The sequence below is a fragment of the Brachyistius frenatus genome, unplaced genomic scaffold, assembly GCF_029030835.1.
Source record: "Brachyistius frenatus isolate BFR_SWC_R1_liver_20210118 unplaced genomic scaffold, ASM2903083v1 Contig_2, whole genome shotgun sequence".
Lineage (NCBI taxonomy): Eukaryota > Metazoa > Chordata > Actinopteri > Embiotocidae > Brachyistius > Brachyistius frenatus.
The window spans coordinates 3,902,811-3,925,625 of record NW_027210601.1 but is presented as its reverse complement, the minus strand read 5'-3'; the positions used below and the strand labels follow the sequence as shown (position 1 = coordinate 3,925,625).

At 40.6% G+C, this 22,815-nt stretch overlaps 3 protein-coding genes across 4 annotated transcripts in view; 2 read left to right on the top strand and 1 right to left on the bottom strand.

Annotated features, from left to right (window-relative positions):
* LOC138618547 (solute carrier family 45 member 4-like) overlaps positions 1 to 2,749 on the top strand; it is a 52,704-nt gene extending 49,955 nt beyond the window's left edge. For both annotated transcript variants that reach the window (XM_069694356.1, XM_069694365.1), the window contains exons 11-16: positions 375 to 474; positions 563 to 643; positions 741 to 871; positions 1,331 to 1,399; positions 1,521 to 1,675; positions 2,089 to 2,749. In XM_069694356.1, the coding sequence (XP_069550457.1) occupies positions 375 to 474; positions 563 to 643; positions 741 to 871; positions 1,331 to 1,399; positions 1,521 to 1,675; positions 2,089 to 2,269 (717 nt within the window). In that variant the 3' untranslated portion in view covers positions 2,270 to 2,749. The remainder of the gene's footprint in view (positions 1 to 374; positions 475 to 562; positions 644 to 740; positions 872 to 1,330; positions 1,400 to 1,520; positions 1,676 to 2,088) is intronic.
* Positions 2,750 to 11,995: 9,246 nt separating this feature from the next.
* Positions 11,996 to 14,310, bottom strand: LOC138618610 (G-protein coupled receptor 20-like). The gene is made up of 4 exons (XM_069694472.1): positions 14,105 to 14,310; positions 13,486 to 13,742; positions 13,240 to 13,372; positions 11,996 to 12,589 (listed from the first exon to the last, which is right to left on the bottom strand). Exons 1-4 carry the CDS (start codon positions 14,285 to 14,287, stop codon positions 11,996 to 11,998), a joined length of 1,167 nt encoding a protein of 388 aa, XP_069550573.1. The 5' UTR covers positions 14,288 to 14,310.
* Positions 14,311 to 20,255: 5,945 nt separating this feature from the next.
* Positions 20,256 to 22,391, top strand: LOC138618617 (cilia- and flagella-associated protein 20-like). Its single transcript, XM_069694485.1, has 6 exons — positions 20,256 to 20,610; positions 21,048 to 21,127; positions 21,424 to 21,535; positions 21,631 to 21,819; positions 21,916 to 22,029; positions 22,218 to 22,391. Exons 1-6 carry the CDS (start codon positions 20,527 to 20,529, stop codon positions 22,221 to 22,223), a joined length of 585 nt encoding a protein of 194 aa, XP_069550586.1. The 5' UTR covers positions 20,256 to 20,526; the 3' UTR covers positions 22,224 to 22,391.
* Positions 22,392 to 22,815: the final 424 nt, after the last annotated feature.

Genomic DNA, 22,815 nt, shown 5'->3' with positions numbered 1-22,815 from the left:
AACACACACACAGACATAAATATATATATATACATATATATATATATATATATATATATATATATATATATATATATATATATATACGGTATATACCTTCATTCGATTTAAGTTCATTTACTCTGCTCGTTAAAATCTAGATCTGTACATGCTTTTGTGTGGCAGTTCAGAAAACTCCAAAATGTCTTTTTATGCGTGTTTGATAATGCATCTTTGCAACTGCCTGTTTTTCTTTGTATTTGTGTCATTTCTTTTCAGTTTTGATTATCTGTTATTCCAAGCCGTTCACAGTGAGTTAAACCTGAACTAAACTCTGTCTCTGTCTTTGTTAGTCCAAAGCAAATTTAAGAACTAAGCCTGTTTCTCTCTCACAGGCTGCTGCTAACACAACCTTATTGGATAATTATCACAGAGGAGTTCAAATGGGATGTTGGGGGCTGGTTATTTATGCCATGACTGCTGCTACGTGCTCGGGTAACTACACTGAAGCACACATGCCCGTAAGTGCTCTTTGTGAAAGAATAGCATGTCTCGACATAAACAATGAATCTCTCTTTTCCAGCTATTCTCCAGAAATATCTCGACAACTTTGACCTCAGCATTAAGGTCATCTACATCCTGGGAACACTTGGATTCTCCATTGGTATGAGCCACAGTAATAAAACAGAATCGAGTCGAATAAACTGGGAAGTGAGTCACTCTTAAACTTTCACTCTTTTCTTTTTTTTTTCCATCTCTAGGAACTGCCGTCATGGCGATTTTCCCTAATGTGTACGTTGCCATGGTGATGATCAGCAGCATGGGCATCATCTCCATGAGTATCTCCTACTGTCCTTATGCTCTGCTAGGACAATATCACGAAATGAAAGAGGTACATATGTCCTTGTTCGTCTCTGTTTATGTGTGACATCGACCTACTCTTGAGACTGCAGATGAAAAGCAGCCTTTTGGCTAAATCTGACTTAGAATCAGATTAACACATTTTGGTCTGCCTTTTTTGAGGGAAATTGTTGACAGTCACAAAACCACAAACTTAACTCTTTCTTCACCTTTATATCTTACTGGTTTTCTTTTTTTTTTTCAATTGTCAGTTAAAGATACATTTTACTTTATATACTGTAGTGACTGTGGTAGCTTTCTAAGTTTAAGATGTCGATCAAAAAGTTGAAATGTTAAATATACTGGCTTCAGGTTTGGCAACAGTTTAAGTGAAAGGATTTTTTTTCTTGTTCTCCCTCTTTATATGTGGCTTCCTCGCTTCATTAACTGGTAGAATGTGTAAATCAAGTTATTTAGGACTAGTAACTATAACTCTCTTTGCCTCCTGCAGTACATCCACCACAGTCCCGGTAACTCCCGCAGAGGCTTTGGTATCGACTGTGCCATCTTATCCTGTCAAGTGGGTGTTGTTTACATTCTCTTTCTGAAGCCTAAATTTATGCTTAAAACACGTAATTCCATAAAATATATCTCTATTCTACTGTATACTATTCTGAGAAACCCGTTTTGTGATTTGGTAGGTATACATCAGTCAGATACTGGTGGCCTCAGCTCTGGGCGCTGTAGTGGAAGCTGTTGGCAGCGTTCGTGTCATTCCCATGGTGGCCTCTGGGGGCTCCCTCCTCGGATTCTTCACTGCCTTCTTCCTGGTCATTTACCCGACTCCAAACCACGGGTGAGAAAAACACCTGGTCTTTGACATTTTCTCTTCCTGAAGGAAAAGTTTGCAAATAGGAAAAAGGAAATACAATTGTTTTCCCTCTTGCCAAGAGTTAGATCTTAGTTAGTTCTAGATAAGCTGCAGCTGAAAGCTGTTTAGCTCAGCTTTGCGTAAACAGTGAAACGGCTAACCCTGGCTGTCCAAAGCTCACAAAACCCACCTACCGGTACCTCTAAAACTCAGTTGTTGTAGTTTTCACAGGTACGAGCATAAAGTATAGAAACTTTCAACTTTTGGAAACTAACTTTAGCTGAGCTAACTAGGTGCTATCTTTTGGCAAGAAATTGATTGATTGTATGGCCGAAATGTTGAACTACCCCCTGAAGCCCCAAAAAACTGTCCTAACAGATTTGAATTGTGATTGGCAGGGAGGGGGAATCAGCCAAAGCTTCGGAGAAACGGGCCTTGACAAAGGTGGAAAATCCTAATGGCAACGAAGGCGCCGTCACCGTGGCAAAAGAAAAACCTAGCTTCCTGAAACTCACCAAGAAGGGAAAGGCCACCACCACAACCACTTCCTGTCACACGGAAAATGAGTCCGCTCTGTGATTGGCCGGCTGAGCTGACCGACACGATGCTGCAGAAACCGTTAAATTCAGTTTGGAAAAGACTTAAAAATGTGCCTCCATCCTCGTAATGCTGGAGTTTACAGACACAAAGAAAAGAGAGAGAGGAGGTCCGCTCTGGGTGTCTGCTCTGGCTTTGACAGATTTTTTTTTTTTCCGATTCATGTGTCAATTTGCTGAATATAAGAACTCCATATGCTGTGGGACCAGTGTCACATCAGACCAACTCATCCGACGAAAATCATTCTGGTCCCAGTGCTTTTTCAGCCGTCAACAAAATTCCTTCCATTTAACCCTCGCGGACGTTTGATTGATCCTTCGGGGTCATCCAGGAGTGAGTAATTCACTGGTCGTGGTTTTAAGGAGAGTTTGTCTCTCTCTCAGGGCCTCTAGGAGGTGCTACTGAGCAGCCGCCTGGACAGGAAACTTCAGGGGACTCGCATACATACAAACAAACAAACAAACAAACAAACAAACCTTCACACGCACACACCTCTTCATTTGGGGTCAACACGATCGAATAATGAACACTGTTGATGAACTTTAGTCCTTGAAGCTGCAATCATTAAAAAAAAAAAAAAATGCTGAAAATCGTTCTTCCTCACCGTGGAATCGAACCTTTTCTTCGTAATGCGGAAGCTGATTGATGAGAATGTGTATGTCTGCTGACTTGGCGTCTCCAGCGGAGGCCCCGTGTTCACCAAAATAACCCCAACAACATCACACTCGGCTTTGTGGGACTTTTACAGCACTCTGCAACAGTAGCTTTAAGACTCTAGAGACTTTTGGAAGTGGCATTTCTGAAACAATAAGCCCGAAGCCTGGTTCTTGGGGAAAGATGATTGATCTTGAGTGCCCTAAGTTGATTGCAAGTGTTTTGTTTTTGTCCTCCGGCAGGACTGCTCCATTCTTTAATTCAGCCTTGATTTCAGGGCAAAGATGACAATAATACAGAGGATATGCTCATGAATATTGAGCATGAGTATCAAGTTGCCTGTATATTGAAAGTCAACTATACAGTAAAAAAAAAAAAAAAAATACAGATGTTTAACGTTTGAAATTCCATAACGGAAAGGGCGTCGACGCAGTGTGTGCGGTATACAGGGCATTACAATCCCAAATAATATTTTTTATGATTTACTGAGGACCCACACTGATGCTTTTGTTTGTTTTGAATAATCATAATAACCTAAATGCTGCATGTTAGACAAGCAGAAAAGAGACAAACCAAACGGCAGAGGAGGAGCGAAACAGATGTGCAGTCTCTCTTTTTGCTTTGTTCCCGTTTTCAGAAAATGCTGTTTTGTCACTAACTGCACGTTAGCTCAGCCATGGTTGGCAAAAGTGTTTCAGCATTGAATGAGAAAAGCGTAATTTGAAAGTCCCTCTGTGGCTTTTCGGGTTGTTTCACTCATTCGTCTCGGGACACCAGCAGAACGGTGCTTCCCGACACTCTTCCAGTACATCCAGTGACGTTTTTTTTGCGCTAAGATAAGTTAACCAGCTGCTGGCTGTGACTCGTGTTCACCACAAATTCACCAGTGTGGTTCAATTTTGTCCTCTAAAGCTCAGCTAGAAAGCAAATATTTCCCAAATGTCAAATTCCTTTTTTGAAATGTTACACTTACAATTGTTGCATCTTAACTTAGGATGCATCCAAAATAAGACGGTTGAAGCAGATTTGACATCTTTCTTTATTATTTCGTAAAGGGAAATAGCCTATTTTAAGAGATACCATTTTAAAGCGACAAAATGAACACAAATAATGATTTACCAAACTTCCTACTGAAAGCCAGCTTGCCCTTAAAGACAAATCAATATTTCTAGACTCTAGAGCTAGAGTTAAGTCTAGAATCTAGAGTCTTAACAGCTTCACTTATTTTTATTTCAAGTGCCGTGGGAAACGTCTCTGAGGCTCCAGTTTGCATCCATAGCTTAACAAAACAGTCGGAAGGCTTTTGGAAAACGTCTGCGCTTGCTGAGGGCAAGCAGCAGCAGCAGCAGCAGCAGCAACGCGATGGTGGACGAGGAAGTAAAACTGCAGAGTTGAGCTTTACTCCCGTTAACATCCAGCGGGGGAGACAAATAGGTTAATCGTTTAACACAGAGGGGATACACACAGGTTGTATAAAACTCTTAATAGTACTTATTGATATTATATTGAAGTGTACTGTGATAAAGTTCAATTATCTTAATCTTTTGAATGTTTCCTTGGCTAACGATGCTGCACGTGTAAAAACAAACTTGGAAGGCAAAATGAAAGATCATATTGTGTCGATTTGTTTTCTGATAAATCAGATAATTGGTTGCAATAGGGGCGTCTTGTTAGTAAGCCTGGGAGGGGACTGTGTGTGTGTTTGTGCAGGCAGAGCAGGGTTGTTTTGCGGTGGTGAAATCCTTTCTGAGAACCGTTTCCAGTGTTTTTTTTTTTTTTTTTTTTCTCCCCTGCATCTGTCAGGGTGAAAGGCCGTGGATTTGGGTCAGTTTTATTTTTAGCTTCATCAGCTGGAACATGCAACTTGAAAGGAAGAGAAACGTAAATTGCAGTGGGTTGATTTACTAATGAATGGACATTTTTATTTGAGTGTGTAAAGCATTTTGTGGAGAAGCTTATTTTTCACTTTGAGTTTTTTTTTTTTTTTTTATAGAGCAGAATTCATTCACTGACTATGTGGTAGTTATTTTAGTTTAACTTGGGTGGAGTTTGGTGCAGAGTTTAACCCTGTTTTGAACAAATTAGATTCCTTCCGTATTTTCAGGTACATTCAATGAGTCCCAGAGCAGAGAGGGGAGTATTTTACTTCCTGGGTTGATCCTGCTCTGGCTGTGGTGCTGGGACATAAATAAAAGCAGGGATGGGACACAGACAGAAGACAAAGAGGTACAGATGCCAGAGTTTTGAAAGGCCTCTGCAACCACTCGGGCAATAAAATATTCTGGATTTTAAAATTAAAAAAAAAAAAATGGATACACAACTTAAGTTTAAGGACAAACATGAAGATTTAAAAAGAAAAACCTAAAAAAAAAATACAACTTTGGGGTCAGGAGGTTTGCATGCAACAACAGCAATATGCATGTGTGGAACACCAAAGTATGACTCTGTACAAATCACTCAAGCTCTTTTCTTTATTGTCCTAATAGGTCAGGGATGTACTTTCTAATGCATGGCTGGATGTTTTGTGTCTTTTTGTTTGAACTTAAATGTGTTGGAAAAAAACAAAACAGAAAATCCAACATATACTCTTTTAAGATGAAGCATTGTGCTCGGTCCGGGTCAGTACACTCTTAACAAGCATGTCGGTTTTATTCACTTTTGCACATTTACCAGTTCAGTTTCAGACCTCATTCATCTTGTCACGTTTCAACACAATACACACGTGGACGGAAAGTGTTGAAACGCGAGAAGACGAGATGTGCGTCGCCCCGAGCGACGCTCCTTGTCGAAGGTGTAGGCGAAAAACTCCCGGCCGTGATTACTTGAAGTGCAACTTGAGTGTTTCTGTTCCAATGCAGTGAGAAAGTCTTTGATTCTTCTTCTTCTTAATGTCCCCAAGCCTTTTTACCGTAGACTCCGGAATGTTCAGACAGCACGGCCGCTCGCTCGGCCTGCTGGGAGATTGAGTTCTTAACCTTTGATTCCATCTGGTGACTTAAAAATGTTTTAATGAATGTGAGTTGATTTCAAGCCGAAATCACTTTTGTTTTGATGTTTGACAAAGCCAGGATGGGGGTCCTGACATTGCACAGAACTTGCACATGATAAATAAAAAAATAAATTAAAAAAAAATAGTAGACCTGTGTTGCAAAAGGAAGAAAAAGAAATAACTGTGGATATTTATTTTTTGAGCTTTCTTGTCTGTAAAGGACACTTTTCACTTGGTTTCCAAAAGAGTAAATTAAAACTGTTCTATTTGCTGTTACGAAAGATGTTACAGAAGTGTGTGTGTGTGTGTGTGTGTGTGTGTGTGTGTGTGTGTGTGTGTGTGTGTGTGTGTGTGTGTGTGTGTGTGTGTGTGTGTGTGTGTGTGTGTGTGTGTGTTCACATGTAAAGCAAAAAACAACAGTTTGTTAAAAATGTCATCTCAGTGTTCATTTTTTTGGTTCTCTGTTCTTTACAATCACCTGGTTTACACTTAACTCTGGAATCGATGGCTGCAATACTGGAAGTTATTTACGAGTCTTTTTGTTTCTGTTCTGGTGTTTTAATTCAACTAGAAAAATGTCTCTCTTTTCTTTTTTTTTTGTATTTGTTCTCTGAATTTCAGGCAGAGCCACACATAAGAGTCTGGCCTTTGCACTTTTTTCAGTGGCGGCCATGTTGGCTCCACCGTCCTGATCACTGAATGAATGTGGAGTGATGCCGTTTCAAATGTTTCCAGCCAGCAGCTGTCAGTGGCAGCAGCGTGGCGGCCATGCAGTTAGTCCAACCTGTCCAAACTCTTGAGTGTGTGTGTGGCTCTGCCTCTGGTAAACTGTCTGCTTACGACAGTGGAGAGAGATGCCTATATACTTTGATTTTCATAGAGATTAAATCAAGAAGAATACTTTAAGAATGGGAAAGCAAATAAACGCTGTGTACTATATATATAATATGCCTTGGTATTTGAAAAAAAAAAAAAAGATGTAAATATACAGATTTCTCTTTTAGTTTCTTCTTTTTTGCTGCTATAAAAAAAAGATGATTATTTTTGTTAGTAGTTTTGTTTTCTATATAAAGTCTGTATATATATCTTATGTTATGTAAATATGCTTGAGCCTTCATATGTAGGACTCTGGATGAACACTGTATGGAACGCACCTTTAAAAATCTGTTCAGAAGTAAACCAACGATGACTTCCTTCGTTATTTGATATTTTTATTCAAAAGTTCAAAATATGAATCAAAAACCAGAGAAGAAGGAAAAGAGAAAAAGGACCTTAACACATACACATACACACACACACATATATATATATATATATATATATATATATACACACGCACAAACACAAACTCTAATGAAATTAAAACTTTGTGGTATTTAATTAAACATTTTATACAAGTAAAAGGAACATCTGACTTAAAAGATTGCAGTAAACATAGTTATATTCAGAATTCAAATCATTTAGAAAACCAACTTGGGAGGCAACTATATGAAGAAAATTACAGAAAGAAAAAAAATGTAATATTTTGGAAAAGCATAAAATATCCCCAAAATCTTTTTACCCTATTACCTGTATAATAAAACGATAGTGGATAACAGTATGTGTCTACCAAAGTAAACCATCTTCACGGAACAAACGGTTCATCAATTTTATTTGGTGAATAGTTACATGCTGAGTAGGACTTGAAGCTCCTCTAACATATTTCTCATTCTTGACCATAACAGGGAGAGAAATTTAATTTTCTTTTATGCAGTTTTTGCAAGTTCAAGAAAATGTCAATGATTCCTTGGAGTGCAGTGTTTCTGTAAAACATACCAACTCTTATCTAAAATGAAACAAGAGGTCTTGCTTTTAACCAGTGTTTAGCAAAATGAGGATTAAATTGCTTTTTTTTTTTAGACACATTTAGAGTTTGTTAACCGTGAGCAAAGATAAAACTTGATTTGTCTTCACACAAGCAATTTACCAAAAAAACATTTGCAGATTTTAAATAATACAAACCCATCAAGGCAAGAAATATAAATCTTTTCATTATTTACAAAACAGTCAGTAGCTTATGTGTAACATAACTTTCCTGTCATGTAAATGCATAGGTTTGTTGGGCTTGCTTTTCTAAAAATAAAATAAAAATGATAATCTGCTGTGATCTTTATTGCACTGATGTCTACATGTAGTATAAATTCTATAAATATGTGTTTTTGGAGAGTTTTTGTCTCAGTCCACATGACTACTGGTGAAAGAATCTGCTGGTCTGCAGTTTGAGGACGTTGTTTTTTTTTTTTTTTTCATGGTGGAAACATCTTGACTCAGCATCTTCAAAGCAGCCGACTGGTTTCCCATGATGCCGTGCGGTCAGACCGCTGAGAGAGAAGAGGAAAATGAGAAAACGTTGTTCTGGCAGCATCCCAGTACAGGGTCACTGTGTGTGTGTGTGTGTGTGTGTGTGTGCGTGTGTGTGTGCGTGTGCGTGTGTGTGTCTAATCCAGAGTCATCGTGTGGCAGCAGGTCCAGCTGATGGTAAGTATATATACTTATATACTTGAGTTGAGTGATATTTCTCTTTAATCCTTCCAGAGAAGCAGCAGGTCATTACAGTTCACCTTACGCAATGTTCTGTAAGTTTATACCTCGCACATGCACACACACACACACACATATATATATATATATATATACTGTAATGTATATACTGTAATGACCTGCTGCTCCTCTGGAAGGATTAAAAGGAAATATCACTCAACATTCCTGGTATGACCGACTTGTCTGTACCTGAGCGGCTCTTCTCTTATACTGTATTTATCATTGGCATTACAGCTGAAAACAATCAATACTTTTGAGGGAACTGTTTTTTTTTATTAATTTTTTTGTTACATTTTTGCAGTTTATTCTGAAAGATATAAAAGTCGATATCGTTCTCAAATGCTGTCACAACAGTAGACTTTTTTAATATTAAATAATTCCCTCATGACATGAGAATGTTCTTGTCAATTTATTTTCCAATCACAAACAATCCAAAAATGATAAGAGTCATCATCTCGACATAATCTCACATCCTGTCATATTTAGCTGGATATGAACAGCAGCTATTAGTTAAATGATCTAATTATCAGGTTTATGTTTGCTCTGTTCCAACACCATTGTCTGTTTTCGTCACATTTACTGTTCACTGAGATTCAGTCTACAGGTATGATCGTTCCAGATGACATTTTGCTGCTGTGGTGACACACTGACCTCTAGTGGAACAAATCAAACAGACTCTGTTGATCTGATTCAGCCTTGTCTCTTTTCGGTTTACAGGCTTTTTTTTTTTTTACCCTCCAGCCACTTATTGTCATACATAGTTTCTGCAATCGGTGTCAATCACTTAAATAACTGATTGAGTGACACCGATTGCAGCAGCATTAAAGGTCTACATCTGCGAATCTCATAATGATGAGTATTCGATTTATTTTGTAATAATGACACGGGTGAGAGAGGAGAGGCATCCATCAACAGGTGCAACAACACTTCGGTTGCAGTATCACTGAAAGATGCATTCAACCAATGCATTCAGCCATCAATCATCAAAATGGTCAAAATCAGAGAGAATAATAACAAAACAAAAAAAAGAGATCATACTCTGTCCTTTAAAAGAAATCATGTTTATACATTATTATATATTATTATATATACAGCTTTTCTCGTCATCTCATCTGGTTGAGTTACTTGACTAAAGACTACAGCCCCTCGTCTTGCTGCACAGGCAGCGCCAGGTAGGGACACCCACAAGAAATTACTTGTTTAAAAAAAAAAAAAAAAAAAAAAAAAACTTTTTTAATCATCTTTTTTTAATATATCTTATTTGAAAACTGAATGAATACTTGAATAAAACAAAATGATTATTTTTAGACAAAAAAAAAAAAAAAAAGGCGGCTTGAGGTGGGCAGATGAAGCGATGCGGCCAATGTGCGCAGCCGCATTGAACTTTTGACCTGACTTCCACTTCCTATCAGCCAGAGCAATGTTGTTGTTGTTGTTGTTTTTGTTTAACTAGCATTAGCTAAAAAAAAAAAAAAAGTGCATCATGGATCTTATTTTTTCTCCATGAACGTCCGACTCAATCAAAACCCGGAAACGAGAGTGACAGTGGACGTGACAGGACTTGCAAAAGGTGATGATAAAAGTTCTCATGAAGGTTGTAATCACTGAATCAGCAGAGACGTTTTAACAAGAGGTGATTTTTTTTTTTTTTTTGTTTTTTGGAAAACGACTTGAGGATTTAGTGGTAAGTGCAGGTTTTTCCCTCTTCGTTGCCTGTTGTTGCAGGAAATTGAATGCATTTGGAGGTTGCGCCGCTCAGTCCTTTTAACCCCAGGTCGGTGGAAGAGTGGATTGGATTTATTGGTTATGGTTGTTTTTTTTTTAATCTCAAGAGTCTTGAGTTTGAACAGTGCTCACACCTGTGCGTCTGTTTCTCTGCTGCTTGCGTGTATTACTCCTGTCCGTTAATGTGAAATGTTATATCTAGAGGTGTGTTTACCCAGACAGGCTTGCGGAGCTTACATTTATATCCCCGGAACTGAATATCTCACCTGATGTTAAAGACAGGAAGACATTGAAACTGTTGAAGAGCTGGTACTGAGCGTGTGTGTGTGTGTGTGTGTGTGTGTTTCAGAAGAAATTAAACTCTGGCGATTGGCAAATTATATTTAGAATTATATTTATATTTATAAATGTTCAGAGCAATCCCACATCACCAGCAAAAGAACATCTTTAGTTCTGCCACTTTCTTTCTGTCATTTTTTTTTAATAAATGTTGTTGATGTCATTTTTTTTTTCAGAAGTCAATCGTAGTCAGAGAAATGATACGACAGCATCATATTACATAGTTTAATTTGGCCGCAAAACTTTGTTAACATTTTTTTTTTTGGGGGGGGGGGGGGGGGAGCATTTTGGTGTTTTTATCTTTATTTGACAAGGTATAGTAAAGAAAGATATGACGTGCAGGCAGACAGAGAAGCTTAATGTGACAACTTAATTCGCTAAATTCAAATATGCAAATAGGCGAATGAAATCCCCCCCCCTTACTGTTAACATACTTTTACATGTATATATGTCAGTTTTGCATATAAAGTTTTAGATTGAGTATGATGGACTCAAAACCAGTTCTTGAGAATCGGCGCCACCAACTGTTTACCTCAAAATGTCCAATGTCTTAATATTTGATGGCACTCCGATTTACGCCAAGTGACGGAAGAGAGCCCGATAAGCTGGAGAAGGATTTGCTGGATTTGCAGCGAAGAAGATGACGGACAAAGAAACGGAGAATGTCGATTTTAAATGGTTAATTATATAGGCTATCTGCGTATAAAGTGTGAAATGCAGCGTTTGATCTCAAATTCAAATGCGTCACGTAATGTAAACCTCGGTTTTCTCTTGCGAACGTACCCTCGGAGGGCACGGCGTGCTCATCTAGGCGGGTGGACTTGTTGTAAACACCGTGTTCAGTATGTCCACTCTTTTAATGATGCTGATGTTCTTAAACTGTCAGTTCCTCCAGGGGAGGAAGTTGTTCTCGTCACTCTCCGCTCGGCTCGTGTGTTTTCTCGAGGGAGTGAGGCGGTCCGAGCACAGACGCCAGAGTAGCAACTTGTTTAATCCGCTCGGCGCGGGTTGGCAGACGGAGCAACTCGCTCTACTTCGATATATTTTGATGCTTTTGTGTTTTTCACGTCACAGTTTAATGAAACGTGATCTCTCCAGCAAAGTTCAGCAGTTTCACAGTCAGGACGAGGTTTTCTGGTTTGTTCTCTCTAGTCACTGGACAACCAAACACAGATTGTGTTTGGTTGTCCAGTGACTAGAGGGGGAGAGGGGGGGGGGCATGGAATAATGAAGGGATGGATGGATGTGTGTTTTGTTCATTTACAAGAGAAATGTGCCATGTTAATAACATGGCACATGGTTTTGGGTTCTTTGCTGGCCTCTGAATCTCTCCGTGTTCGTCCGTCACTCTTGGTGAGTCTTTCGCTCCGGGTGTCTCTCCGGACTGTTCCACTGCTGGTCGTGGAGGGGTGGCCACCTGTCTAAGCAGACCGGTGCATGTTGGCTGCGGAGAGGGGCGTGCTGGTTAGGCTGAATGTGGCCACGCTGTGAGCTATTGCCAGTGCTGTGCCTGAATATTTATTCAGTGAATTTCTCTCCCCTTCCCCCCGACTTGTGCGCCCTGCCTCCCCGTCCTCCTCCCTGCCCCCCCTCCTCCTCCTCCTCGTCCTCCACATTCTCTTGAAGCTGTCCGTCACAAAGCAGTACACCACGGGATCCAGGCAGCTGTTCAGGCTGCTCAGGGTCACCGTGATATGATAGGCCAGCACCTGCCCCGCCCCCCGCCCCAGCTCCTCCCCTGTGACTCGGACCCGGAAGTAAACTATCACCTGGCGTACGTGGAAGGGTGTGAAACAAACGGTGAAGACCACCAGGACGGTGGCCAGAAGCCCGATGGCGCGGGTCCTCCTCGCCCTGCTGTGCTGGGGCATCGGTCCATGGCTGGAGGAGAGAAAGCAGGTGACGCGCAGAGTGAAGCCCGCCACAGCGAGGAGGGGGAGGAGGAACTCCAGGATGGTGAGGTAGAAGAGGGCGGGGAGGAGCACGCAAGAAGAGCCGAACTCCAGTGCCGTGGTCTGGTGGGACAAAAACAAGAGGGAGGTCCTCACATTTATTTCATTCTTTCTGGCCCGGTTATCTGCTTCCCCTGTTCTGCTCTCAAGGTCATTTCAGGCAGGCTTTCCCGACGGCTGCATTACCGATCTTCCCACAATCTGCTCACTCGCTTCCACTCTAGACTCTCACTACGAGCAGTGAACCAGCGGTTCGCCTCTCCCAACTTGTGGACCTGAAACTTTTGTGCTCTGCTCAAGTTTTGCAAATGTGCACATACTACTTGTCAAAAAAAACAAAAAAAAACTGCATGTAACTCGAGTGCTGATGTCGATAAAGCGACTGAACTTGGAATACTTGCTAATGACAGTTGTAGCTTTCCATTGCCCCATGCACATTATGATGCTGCTCTCCGTTCACACACAACAGGAACAATCTCTGAATTTTTTTTTTGATTGCCCTTAGGGACACAGATGTTCGTATACTGATGTTAAGCTTAAATCAGCAGTAATATTGGCCAACTGATTCATCCATCTGACTCTTAATTGTACTAGATCCCCCCCCCTCCCCCCTCCTTGTTTGAGGAGACTTTCCTTTCTGATTTTTAGGTTATGTTGAGAAATGTAAAATGTAATCTCTGCCTGTTTGTGTTGTGTTCAAAGTGTGTCCTCACCTGAAAAGAGTAGGTGACCACAATGGCGGTGAACCACACGGTGGCACTGACACACCTGGCTGCCCCTGTAGTCCTCCATCGATGGAGAGTGCTCGACGCATGGACGAGGGCGAGGTACCGATCTACACAGATACTGAGAGAGGGCGAGGAGGGTTAAGGCGTCGAGAGGAGGACAAATATTGGTTGCTTTTGACAGTGACGGAGTTCATTGATTTAAATGCTGAGTGGCACTTTTCGTCCGCTCACCTGGTTAGAAACAGAATGCTACAGTACATGTTGACAAAGTAGCTGAAGGTGTGGACGTAGGAGCAGGCCAAACAGCTCCCTCCGCTGTGGTACAGGGCGATGCGAGCAGGCAGCGACAGCGCCACCAGAAGGTCAGCTACGGCGAGGTTTATGGTGTAAACCACAGAGGCGGAGGAGTGGGCGGAGGCCCCGCAGAAAACGTAAAGGGCCAGACTGTTCAGGACCACGCCGAACACCAGCATCAGACAGTTACACACCTGAAACAGGGGCAGGAAGGGGTCGTCAGTACTTCAGGAAAATGACGATGTTTCACTTTGGCATGATAGTCATGCAAAGCGATGCGCATATCGGATGGTTTGGTGCCTTGCTCGAAGGTAGTTTTAGTTCATTTCTTATTTCCTCACACATATTTTCTGAGGGACAGGACATTGTTCGCGACTGCTGAGTTTTATACCATTGGTAAATCATATCTAGTAACCAGTATGCTTACATTTATCTGTTGTCAAGTGTAAAAAAAAAAACGGTAAATACATCAAATTAGCAAAGCCATGATATTTGTTGCAATAATTTGTTGGAGTTCCTTAACTTTACGTAAATATAGTAATATGTTTTATCTTACCATCAGGGAAACCCAGACAGCGTAGAAGTCTTGGTACAGCTGCACATCCAGGTGGGCTAACCTGTGTAGGTACGGCGCCCCCCATTGCTGGTCCCGGGTGCTGCAGTTAGTTGGGTAAAGTGGCACCAGGGGCCTGGTAGTGGAGGTGGAGGTGGAGGTGATGTTGGTGTGAAGGCGCTCCATTGGTTGGAAAAGATGACTGAATGACAGGTCAGCTTCTGAGAGTAGTGAAGATGTGAAAAAGCTTGTTAGTTAATAAATGTTAACAATCTTTTGCTTGGAAAAAAAAAAAAGACTGTATAGTCATCTACTCATTCACATGTCTATTCTATGGAAATATCCAATCCAGTATCTCATTAAAGAATGATGTAAGACAACATGATCACCTACCTTTTCACGCCTAGGCTAGGCAAAACCTGTCACTGACGCGGTATCCTCTAGTGGACGGACTGGTGTATTACACACTAGGCTGAATTATCAGATCATAGTATGACTGTTTTACGGCAAGTAATTAACAGGGCTTTAGGAATTCTTGGATTCTGTTGGAAAGTCAGTTCTTAACCTTGGAAATAGTCATAAACAGCCGTGACTGAAGGTCCAGCTTTGCTGTCTACCACTTGTATCAAGCCGTGTAAAGTAACACTGTCAAACTATTTCTACGATCAAGAACGACCAAAGATGCTTCAATTTTACTGCAACATGGGGCTTAAATTCTGTGGGCGCTGTGGAGGAAATCAACATCTGACGAGTTTTCATTTCGACAGATTCATCGACAAACTCCCTGACGAAGAGCGAACGATACTGCTAACTAAAAACGATTAAGCGGAATTTGAATTGGGACTGTTTTTTCAAACCACAGATGTATTGTTCCTATTGGTATAGAGAAGCATGTGTAGAAAACGTTTTCTGTTTCATTCACAGAAGACACACAATACATCATCTGCAGAAAGGGGCAGCAATTATGTGTTGTGTTTACAGAGTTGAAATTCTTAGATATAATTATGAAATTTTTCTTCACAGGCAGTTACAAAAGCCAGCATGAAATGAGTTTTGAGTCATTTGTAACTTTGGTATTGAAGTGCTGACACGAAAAAAAAAAACTAAAAAAAAAAAAAAAGACGCGCACACATCAAAGACTGAGAAAGGCAGCAACGACCTTTAGGGATAAAAACAGCACCAGAAGTTAATACCGAGACCTTAAAAATCCTCGTCTTACAACCGACGTCTCACTGCAGAGATGACTGAATCCTGACTCTCTTAAAGGATCTGGCACTGTCAACAAAGTTGAGTACATGACCTCGCCTGTTACTTTAAACAGTATTCAGTATTAACATGAACCATGTCAGTGTGCTGCTATTTAACACACCGCTGACACGTGTTGTGTTGAACACAAGATTTACGTTGGCCTTGATGGGTCATAAATGTGCTGAAAAGACGGAGCTTGTTTAAAGAAGTGGAGGCTTTAAAATCTTTAACATACAGACTTTGTTCCCTTTTAAGAGGCTTAATATTGAAGTAAAGCAATGATCCAAAAATAAACCGAACAGTTCCAAGGCTCTGTGGTTTGGCGTGATGATGTGAAGACGGATAAAATGGTGTGAAGTAAGACTTGACAGCCATGTCGCAATGCACTGGTGAAATTAAGTATATATTTTTTTTAAGAAGCAATGGCAAAGTTATTCAGTAATTATACAAAACAGTTTCAACTCAAGATACATGCACCAGTTTTCACCAGAACTTTCCAACTTATCACGTGGCCTTCATCAGGGGTTACAGCTTCTGCATCAGTTGTACTATTTCTTAATCTGCAACACAACTTTTTCTGTTACGATCAAGCATTCTTGACATCATTTTTTTAATGTCATTAAACGTGATGATGAATGTTCCCAGACAACCTTTATGGAAAAACAAATATTTTGAGTATTGTTTTTTTTTTTTAATATGAAAAGAAAAATGCAAATGCTTTTTATCCAGATTGAGATGAATGTATGTATTAAATCTAGTCACTAGTCATATTGTAGAGTTTGTAACTGATATTTATTCTGTGAATTGTCACCGACACGTAAACAAGGGAAAACATTTACTTTTTTTTTTTTTAAACCCCCAAGCAGAAATGGGAAAGTTGTTTCTTTCTGAAAACCAGAATCGCAGCTTATTGTTAAACGTAATACTTGGTGATTCACTGTTTTTGGCCAATAGTGTCTTTCCTTTCCTTATGAATACCAGAGACGGATGAGCTCCGATCTGTTAACATGTCCCTCCGAGGAATGTCTTTCCACTCTTCGTCATCATTCGACAGTTGGATAAAACATAGCAGAAGACCTGGATTGAAAAAAAAAAAAAAAAATGCCTGCAAGCGGTTATCATGTTCTCAAATTGTTGATGTTACTTTCGTACCCATGTACAAAAATTGGGAACGAGGTCAATGTCTGAAGGTATTTTTTTTCATCTGTTTGTGCAGATAATTGCCCCTCAGTACCTGCCACAAATTAATGGATGAACATGTGACTCCTGATTGTTGCCCAGATTTACATTTACAAAAAAAAAATCACATCTTCATCTATCAGATCTTCTTTAAAGATAAACAATGATCAGCAAAACCCAACAGTTTCAGACGGAGACGTAAAATTCATTCCAGTAAACTTAAAACAATGAACGCTTCTGTTTTCACAGAATGCCCATAAAAATCATCTGATTAAAATATTCTCGGGTGAAATAAACACGAATCTCTCCTTTCCTTCAAATCCTATTAATGGAGGCACATTAGTGTGCAAAGCATCCATCAGTTTAAAATGGCCTGGCTCATTAAATGAAGCATAAAGTTCCCTTTAGATAATCAGCTAAAATGTAGTTTACTCTGATATGATCGTGCCTGAATTAAAAGGTGAAACAATGACCCATTAACTGATTTAGAAATATGTTTCATAAACATACCTGGTGAAGACAGCGACAGAGGTGGGAAAAAAAAGTCCTCGTACAGGAGATTAACGCACAACTTCTTGCTAGTTTATAATCTTAATAAAGAGTCGCATTAACGCTCACACTTTTATCTCCTCTTCATTTGGTGTGTCCCCTGTTCTCTCTATAATTTGTCAGTAATAAGAAGGCAGTGAAAGGAGAGCTGGGACTTGAAGCTCTGGGCGGGAGGACTCCTCCAGCGCAGACTACAGTTAGACAGCTGGACCTCCTCCTCATTCTCTCTTATGTCACATCAAAGAAAATGTAAACAAGAATTTCTCCTCTTCTTTTGCATCCTCACATCCTCTTTATCTATCTTTCTTCCCCTTGCGGGTAACTTCCCCTTTCTTTCTTACTTTATGTTTCCCTGTTTTTATTCTGAGACTTCTTTTATTTCTCTCAGTCTTCCTCTGAATATCTGAAATATTTAGAAAGGATGGACAGAAGTGGAAGGAAAGCGGAAGAACTGGGTGCACAGTAATGGCCCAAGACGCCAAAGCTTCACGCACAGACGAGGCTGAGATGGTAAAGGCAAAGTGCGAGTCTAAAAAGGTAGACAGGTGTCATAAAACAGAGGAGGAATCCATACGCCAGTTGAGTATTGATAAGGTCACACCGTGTTTTCAATTCGAAACGGCATTCAAAAATCAAAACAATATCCGTCCACGTGAGTGTTTTAGAAACGAATCTCCGTCTCTACTAATACGCCTGAAAAGTGCAAATCAGATTCTGTGACCTGCGCTATTGGTTAGTTTTAGGCACGAGGAGCGAGATGGTTTTGGCAGGGATGTTAGGGCGGGTCACGTGACCGGGGCATGACGAATCAGGAAAGGATAAATTGGGACTCCTGTGTCACTGTTTTCAACCAGAACCGGAACCACAACATTTGAATACATCACCCGCCAACAAATCTGTCACCTTTTATTTACTTATTTTACCTAGAAATTCACATTTTCTTCGTTCCCTCTGTTTCATGCACACAATAATTAAAAAAAACAAAAAAACAATACCTGTGGTCTCTATCACACTAACAGCAGTGTAGTGGTACTTAGGCAAAAATATACACGTTTGTGTGGACGCGTGCAACTTGCATTGGTACGGTGCGACCTTCTACAACAGCTGCAGCCTCCGTGCTTCACACTGCAGGGTTGTGGTCCCCCTTTCCACTACCTAACCACGATAAAACGTGGAAGTGTGAGTGACTAGCTGGCAAAAGAGGGAGGGAAAATCTGAAAGTTATTCGGCAGACCCTCTTTTCTTTGAGACAAAACAAAATAGAAGCTGGAACGTACTATTTCATTAAAGTGGGTTTTCATTCAAGTTTATTTAAAGCCGTCTCCGAGGTGGTCTCGCAGTGAAAGAGTCTGAGGGGGAAAAAAAATTATATATATGTTCCGTTTGTCTTTGTGTAAATACCTGTTGCAATTAGAGGAGAGAGAAGCAAAAATAATAGTGAGAAACAGACAAAGAAGTATAAACCGCTCTCCGTAGATGTTTTTATGAGGCTGCCAGCTAGTGAAGCTGAGACATCACATTTATAGAGACACTCTTTAAGGAACAGAGAAAGAAAGAAAGAAAGAAAGAAAGAAAGAAAGAAAGAAAGAAAGAAAGAAAGAAAGAAAGAAAGAAAGAAAGAAAGCTTGTAGAAAGGTGGAGAGGAGGGAAATGTAGAGGTTTTTTTTTTTACATTCATTTTAGCACAGATAAGGAACAGCACCTCATAAACTAGAGTAAGATAAACAGCTTTCATCTGCGTCCAAGTGCATGTGCGTGCAGATGTGTACAGTTCATGTCAAAATGTCAAACAGAACTGGTGTCACACAAACCTGAATACCGCTGAATGAATTCAGCTTCAAGTCTTATGAAACTTAATAGGAGACTATTGATTTATGTTGCACTGTTGGTGATGCCAGTGTGCAAAGTGCCCGGCTAATGTTTGATTGAACGTTTCTCGGCTTGTTCAAATATTTGAATCCTTTGTCAGATGTTTAAAGTGCTGGAGACGGAGAGGAAGGATGTCCCACTTGACACTTTAGTGGGATACAGTCGGTGAAAGGAGTACTGAAATATAGTTGTGCATATTGGAAATCTATTTCTAGAGACTTTAATTATTAGTGCGTTTGGGAATTAGAGGGGCACTCGAGCAATTTTAAATCTGAAATTCAATTTAATGGCACGCAGAACGCTGTCAGATCTGTTTTGTGTGTGTCTTTTGTGGGTCTGGAGGAGGTTCGTCAGATCTGGGGAAATAGCTTGCCTTGGAAATTGCACTTTTTAACAGAAAGCCTGTGTTACAGACTGGAGGGGACAAGTTGGAAAGATGTAGACGCATAACAGTGTTGAGTATGGCATCCAGTGTTTTCGGAGCTCCACCTTACCATTTTTCTTTATATCAGTGTCTCACAAGTCCCCCCTAACTCGCACTAAACCACTGTAGTACTGATTTCAGCAGTGCCTGAAGGGGAAAACAAATAAGTTTCAGTATTTGCATGTTGCAGTGTGTATCAGCTGGCTGGCATCCGCAAGTAATACATCTGAATTTCTTCAGTAAAGGGAAAAAAAAAAGACTTTTATTTATTGTTGATGTTCATAAAAGTCATTAATTTAAGCAGGATAATCACTTCAGTTATTAGAAAATAGGACTAAATCAAAACCTATAGTCTGTCGTGAGAACATGCATGAAGCGGATAGCATAAATTCAGAAAACGGACATTTTCCAGACGATTAACAACACAGTTTTAATAAATATGATGTTATATAGTTAGCCACAGTTGGGTTTTTTTTGCTGATGCAATTTTTTTATTTAATATATAATAACATATATATAATATTTCAGGAATGCCTTGATGGGATTTAAATTTGGCACAAATGTTCCCTTCCTCCCAAGGATTAACAATTAGATTTTTTTTTTTTTTTTTTTTGGAGGGGGGGGGGGGGGTCAAAGGTCACACAATGTAGTCTGTTAGTTTCTGGCTATACGGCAGTAAAAGTTATTTAGTGTACTTTTTTTTTTTTTTAAATCTGTGTTGTAGAACAGAGGAAATACATGAAAGCATGAAAGGTGTTTTGGTGATTCTGGAACAGTTTTAATTTAGATTTAAATGTTAGTTATCGGATCGTTTCGACAGACGGCTCGGGCTTTCCGTTGCCACGGCGACCAAAGATGCGTCACTGTTTAAAGCACCGGTGTGAACAACACGAAGAGATTTCCGTTCCCCGGCAACACCAACAAAACAATAAATAACGCGGAGTTTGAGGCTGACTGCTCCTCTTCGGCTGCACTTGGGAGACACGTGGAGTTATAAGTGAACACCGGACGAACTCGGTTGTCGTATTCGAGTGAGACGTCTTCATTTCTGGTCAGCGGAGCCGCTGGAGGTGGAGGAGGTGGTGGAGGTGGAGGTGGAGGAGGGGACGGAAACCAAATCAGTAAACAAACGCGTCGCTGGTTTGAATACTGCGAGATGTTTAAAAACACTTTCCAAAGCGGGTTTCTGTCCATCCTGTACAGCCTCGGCAGCAAACCGCTTCAAATATGGGAAAAAAAGGTAAAGCAGCGACACGGAGCCAACGCTACGAAAGTTGAATTAGTTCCCAATTGCTCGTCGTGCTAAAGCTAGCTGGCGTCGTGCGTCCTCAGGTTGTTGTTGTTGTTGTTGTTGTTGTTGTTTTTAAAGTCCGCAGCTCCTGCTGACTGAAAGTTCCTGAAATGACCGACGACCATCCTCAAGTGTTATCTGACAGCAGCTCGATATTAAGTGCTATATGTTGTTTCTTTATTCACCCCAGCATCACAAGTTAAATATTTCCCTGCAGCACACAGTCAGCAGGAGCTGCGGACTTTAAAAACAACAACAACAACAACAACAACAACTCTATTCACTCTCGGGACGACGTAAGAAACGAGTCTTGTGTTGTTGTTGTTGTTTTTTTTTTTTCCTCCCGTTTAAAACCGGAATAAATCGAGTTTGTTTTGTGTTTCCAGGTGAGAAACGGTCACATCAAGAGAGTCACGGACAGCGACATCCACTCGTATGTGTTGGAGGTGGAAGGAGCAAACGTCAGGTGAGTTCCTGCTTTTTTACTTGATTCAAGCATCGGTTATAAGTTGATGTGGTCCTTTTAAATTTAAACCGTGTAACTCAAAATGCATCTCGCCAATTGTGCTGCTCAATTATTGCTCTATAATAATCTTTAATAAGCTTATCATAAGCTTAAGGGTAGTTTTTATTTTCTTTATTTCATTCAATGTATTTGTCTTGTTTTGTTAACTTAAGAGATAAAAAAAAAAAATCAATCATATGACTTCAGCTTTCAAGCCGTCCCGCCTGCTTCTCTCAATTCTCTCTCCTCTCCGACAGCACCACCTACATAACATGTCCTGCAGACCCCAAGAAGACACTGGGCATCAAACTTCCTTTTTTGGTCATGATAATCAAGAACCTCAAGAAGTACTTCACCTTCGAAGTTCAGGTATAGATACGGAGACACCCCCCGTCCTCTTGAACGCTTGTGATTCGCGCTCACCGACGCTCTTTCTGTCCCCCGCGTCTCTTTACGACGCTCAGGTGTTGGACGATAAAAATGTTCGCCGGCGGTTTCGGGCGAGTAACTATCAGAGTACGACGCGAGTGAAGCCGTTCATCTGCACCATGCCCATGAGGCTGGATGACGGCTGGAACCAGATTCAGTTCAACCTGTCGGACTTCACCAGGAGGGCCTACGGGACCAATTATACGGAGACGCTGCGCGTGCAGGTCGGTGCGCCGAGACGAGCTTCCTGCGCCGGTGTGGCTGTAAGATGTCTACGGTGAATGTTTGAAGCTGTATTCTTCTCTCCGGTTCCCTTTCAGATTCACGCCAACTGTTGTATACGGAGGGTGTATTTCTCAGACAGACTGTACTCCGAGGATGAGCTCCCAGCAGAGTTTAAACTCTACCTGCCTGTCCAGAACCAGAAGGCCAAGGTGAGTACAAACATACCTCCAAAATAAACCACAACCATAATCTTGCTCATCCATTACATATAGTCCTATAGTCACAACTTTCCTGTAATTGTTCAAGTAGGAATATTGCTCCATCATGACACCTGTCAGTCACAGAAAATATCGTTTGGACAGTCTTGTCTAATGTTTTATCTGTTTGGTTCTTGCAGCAGTAGAGCACCTCGACCTTCACCCGTCACCCAGATGTCATGTGGAGTTTAGCTGATGATGTTTTCTGTGTAGACATATAATGAACTTTACATTTTGTACAATTGCTATTTTGGAACTGTGACTTTTGAGTGGTCTATGGCGTTGCTTTCTGCACAATAAAGTTTTTTATGGACTGATCTGTCCCCAGTTTTTGAATGGATAGCACCGTCGTCAACGGACGGCGGTCCCTACTCCGTGCTCGCAGCGGTCACAGCAGTCCGTGTCTGTAAAGATGACGTCTGCAGCCATCGCGTAAATGCCGTCAGATAACTGAAATGCAGGTGAAGTCACTTGTTACCCGCTGACCACGTCGAGGCCCATTTTCCAGGAGTTTGTAAAAAAAAAAAAATATATATATATATAAAGAAAAGTAGAAGAGTCCATTCACCAGATATAAATACTGTAATCCAAAAAAACAACAACATATTGTTGGGACAACATTTTAAACATTTGTAAAATATATATATTTATTCTCAGGTTCCCAAATGAATCAGTGAAATCACCGTGACTATCGGTTTTGTTCATATCACACAGACCTGCATGAATGTAGATATTAAA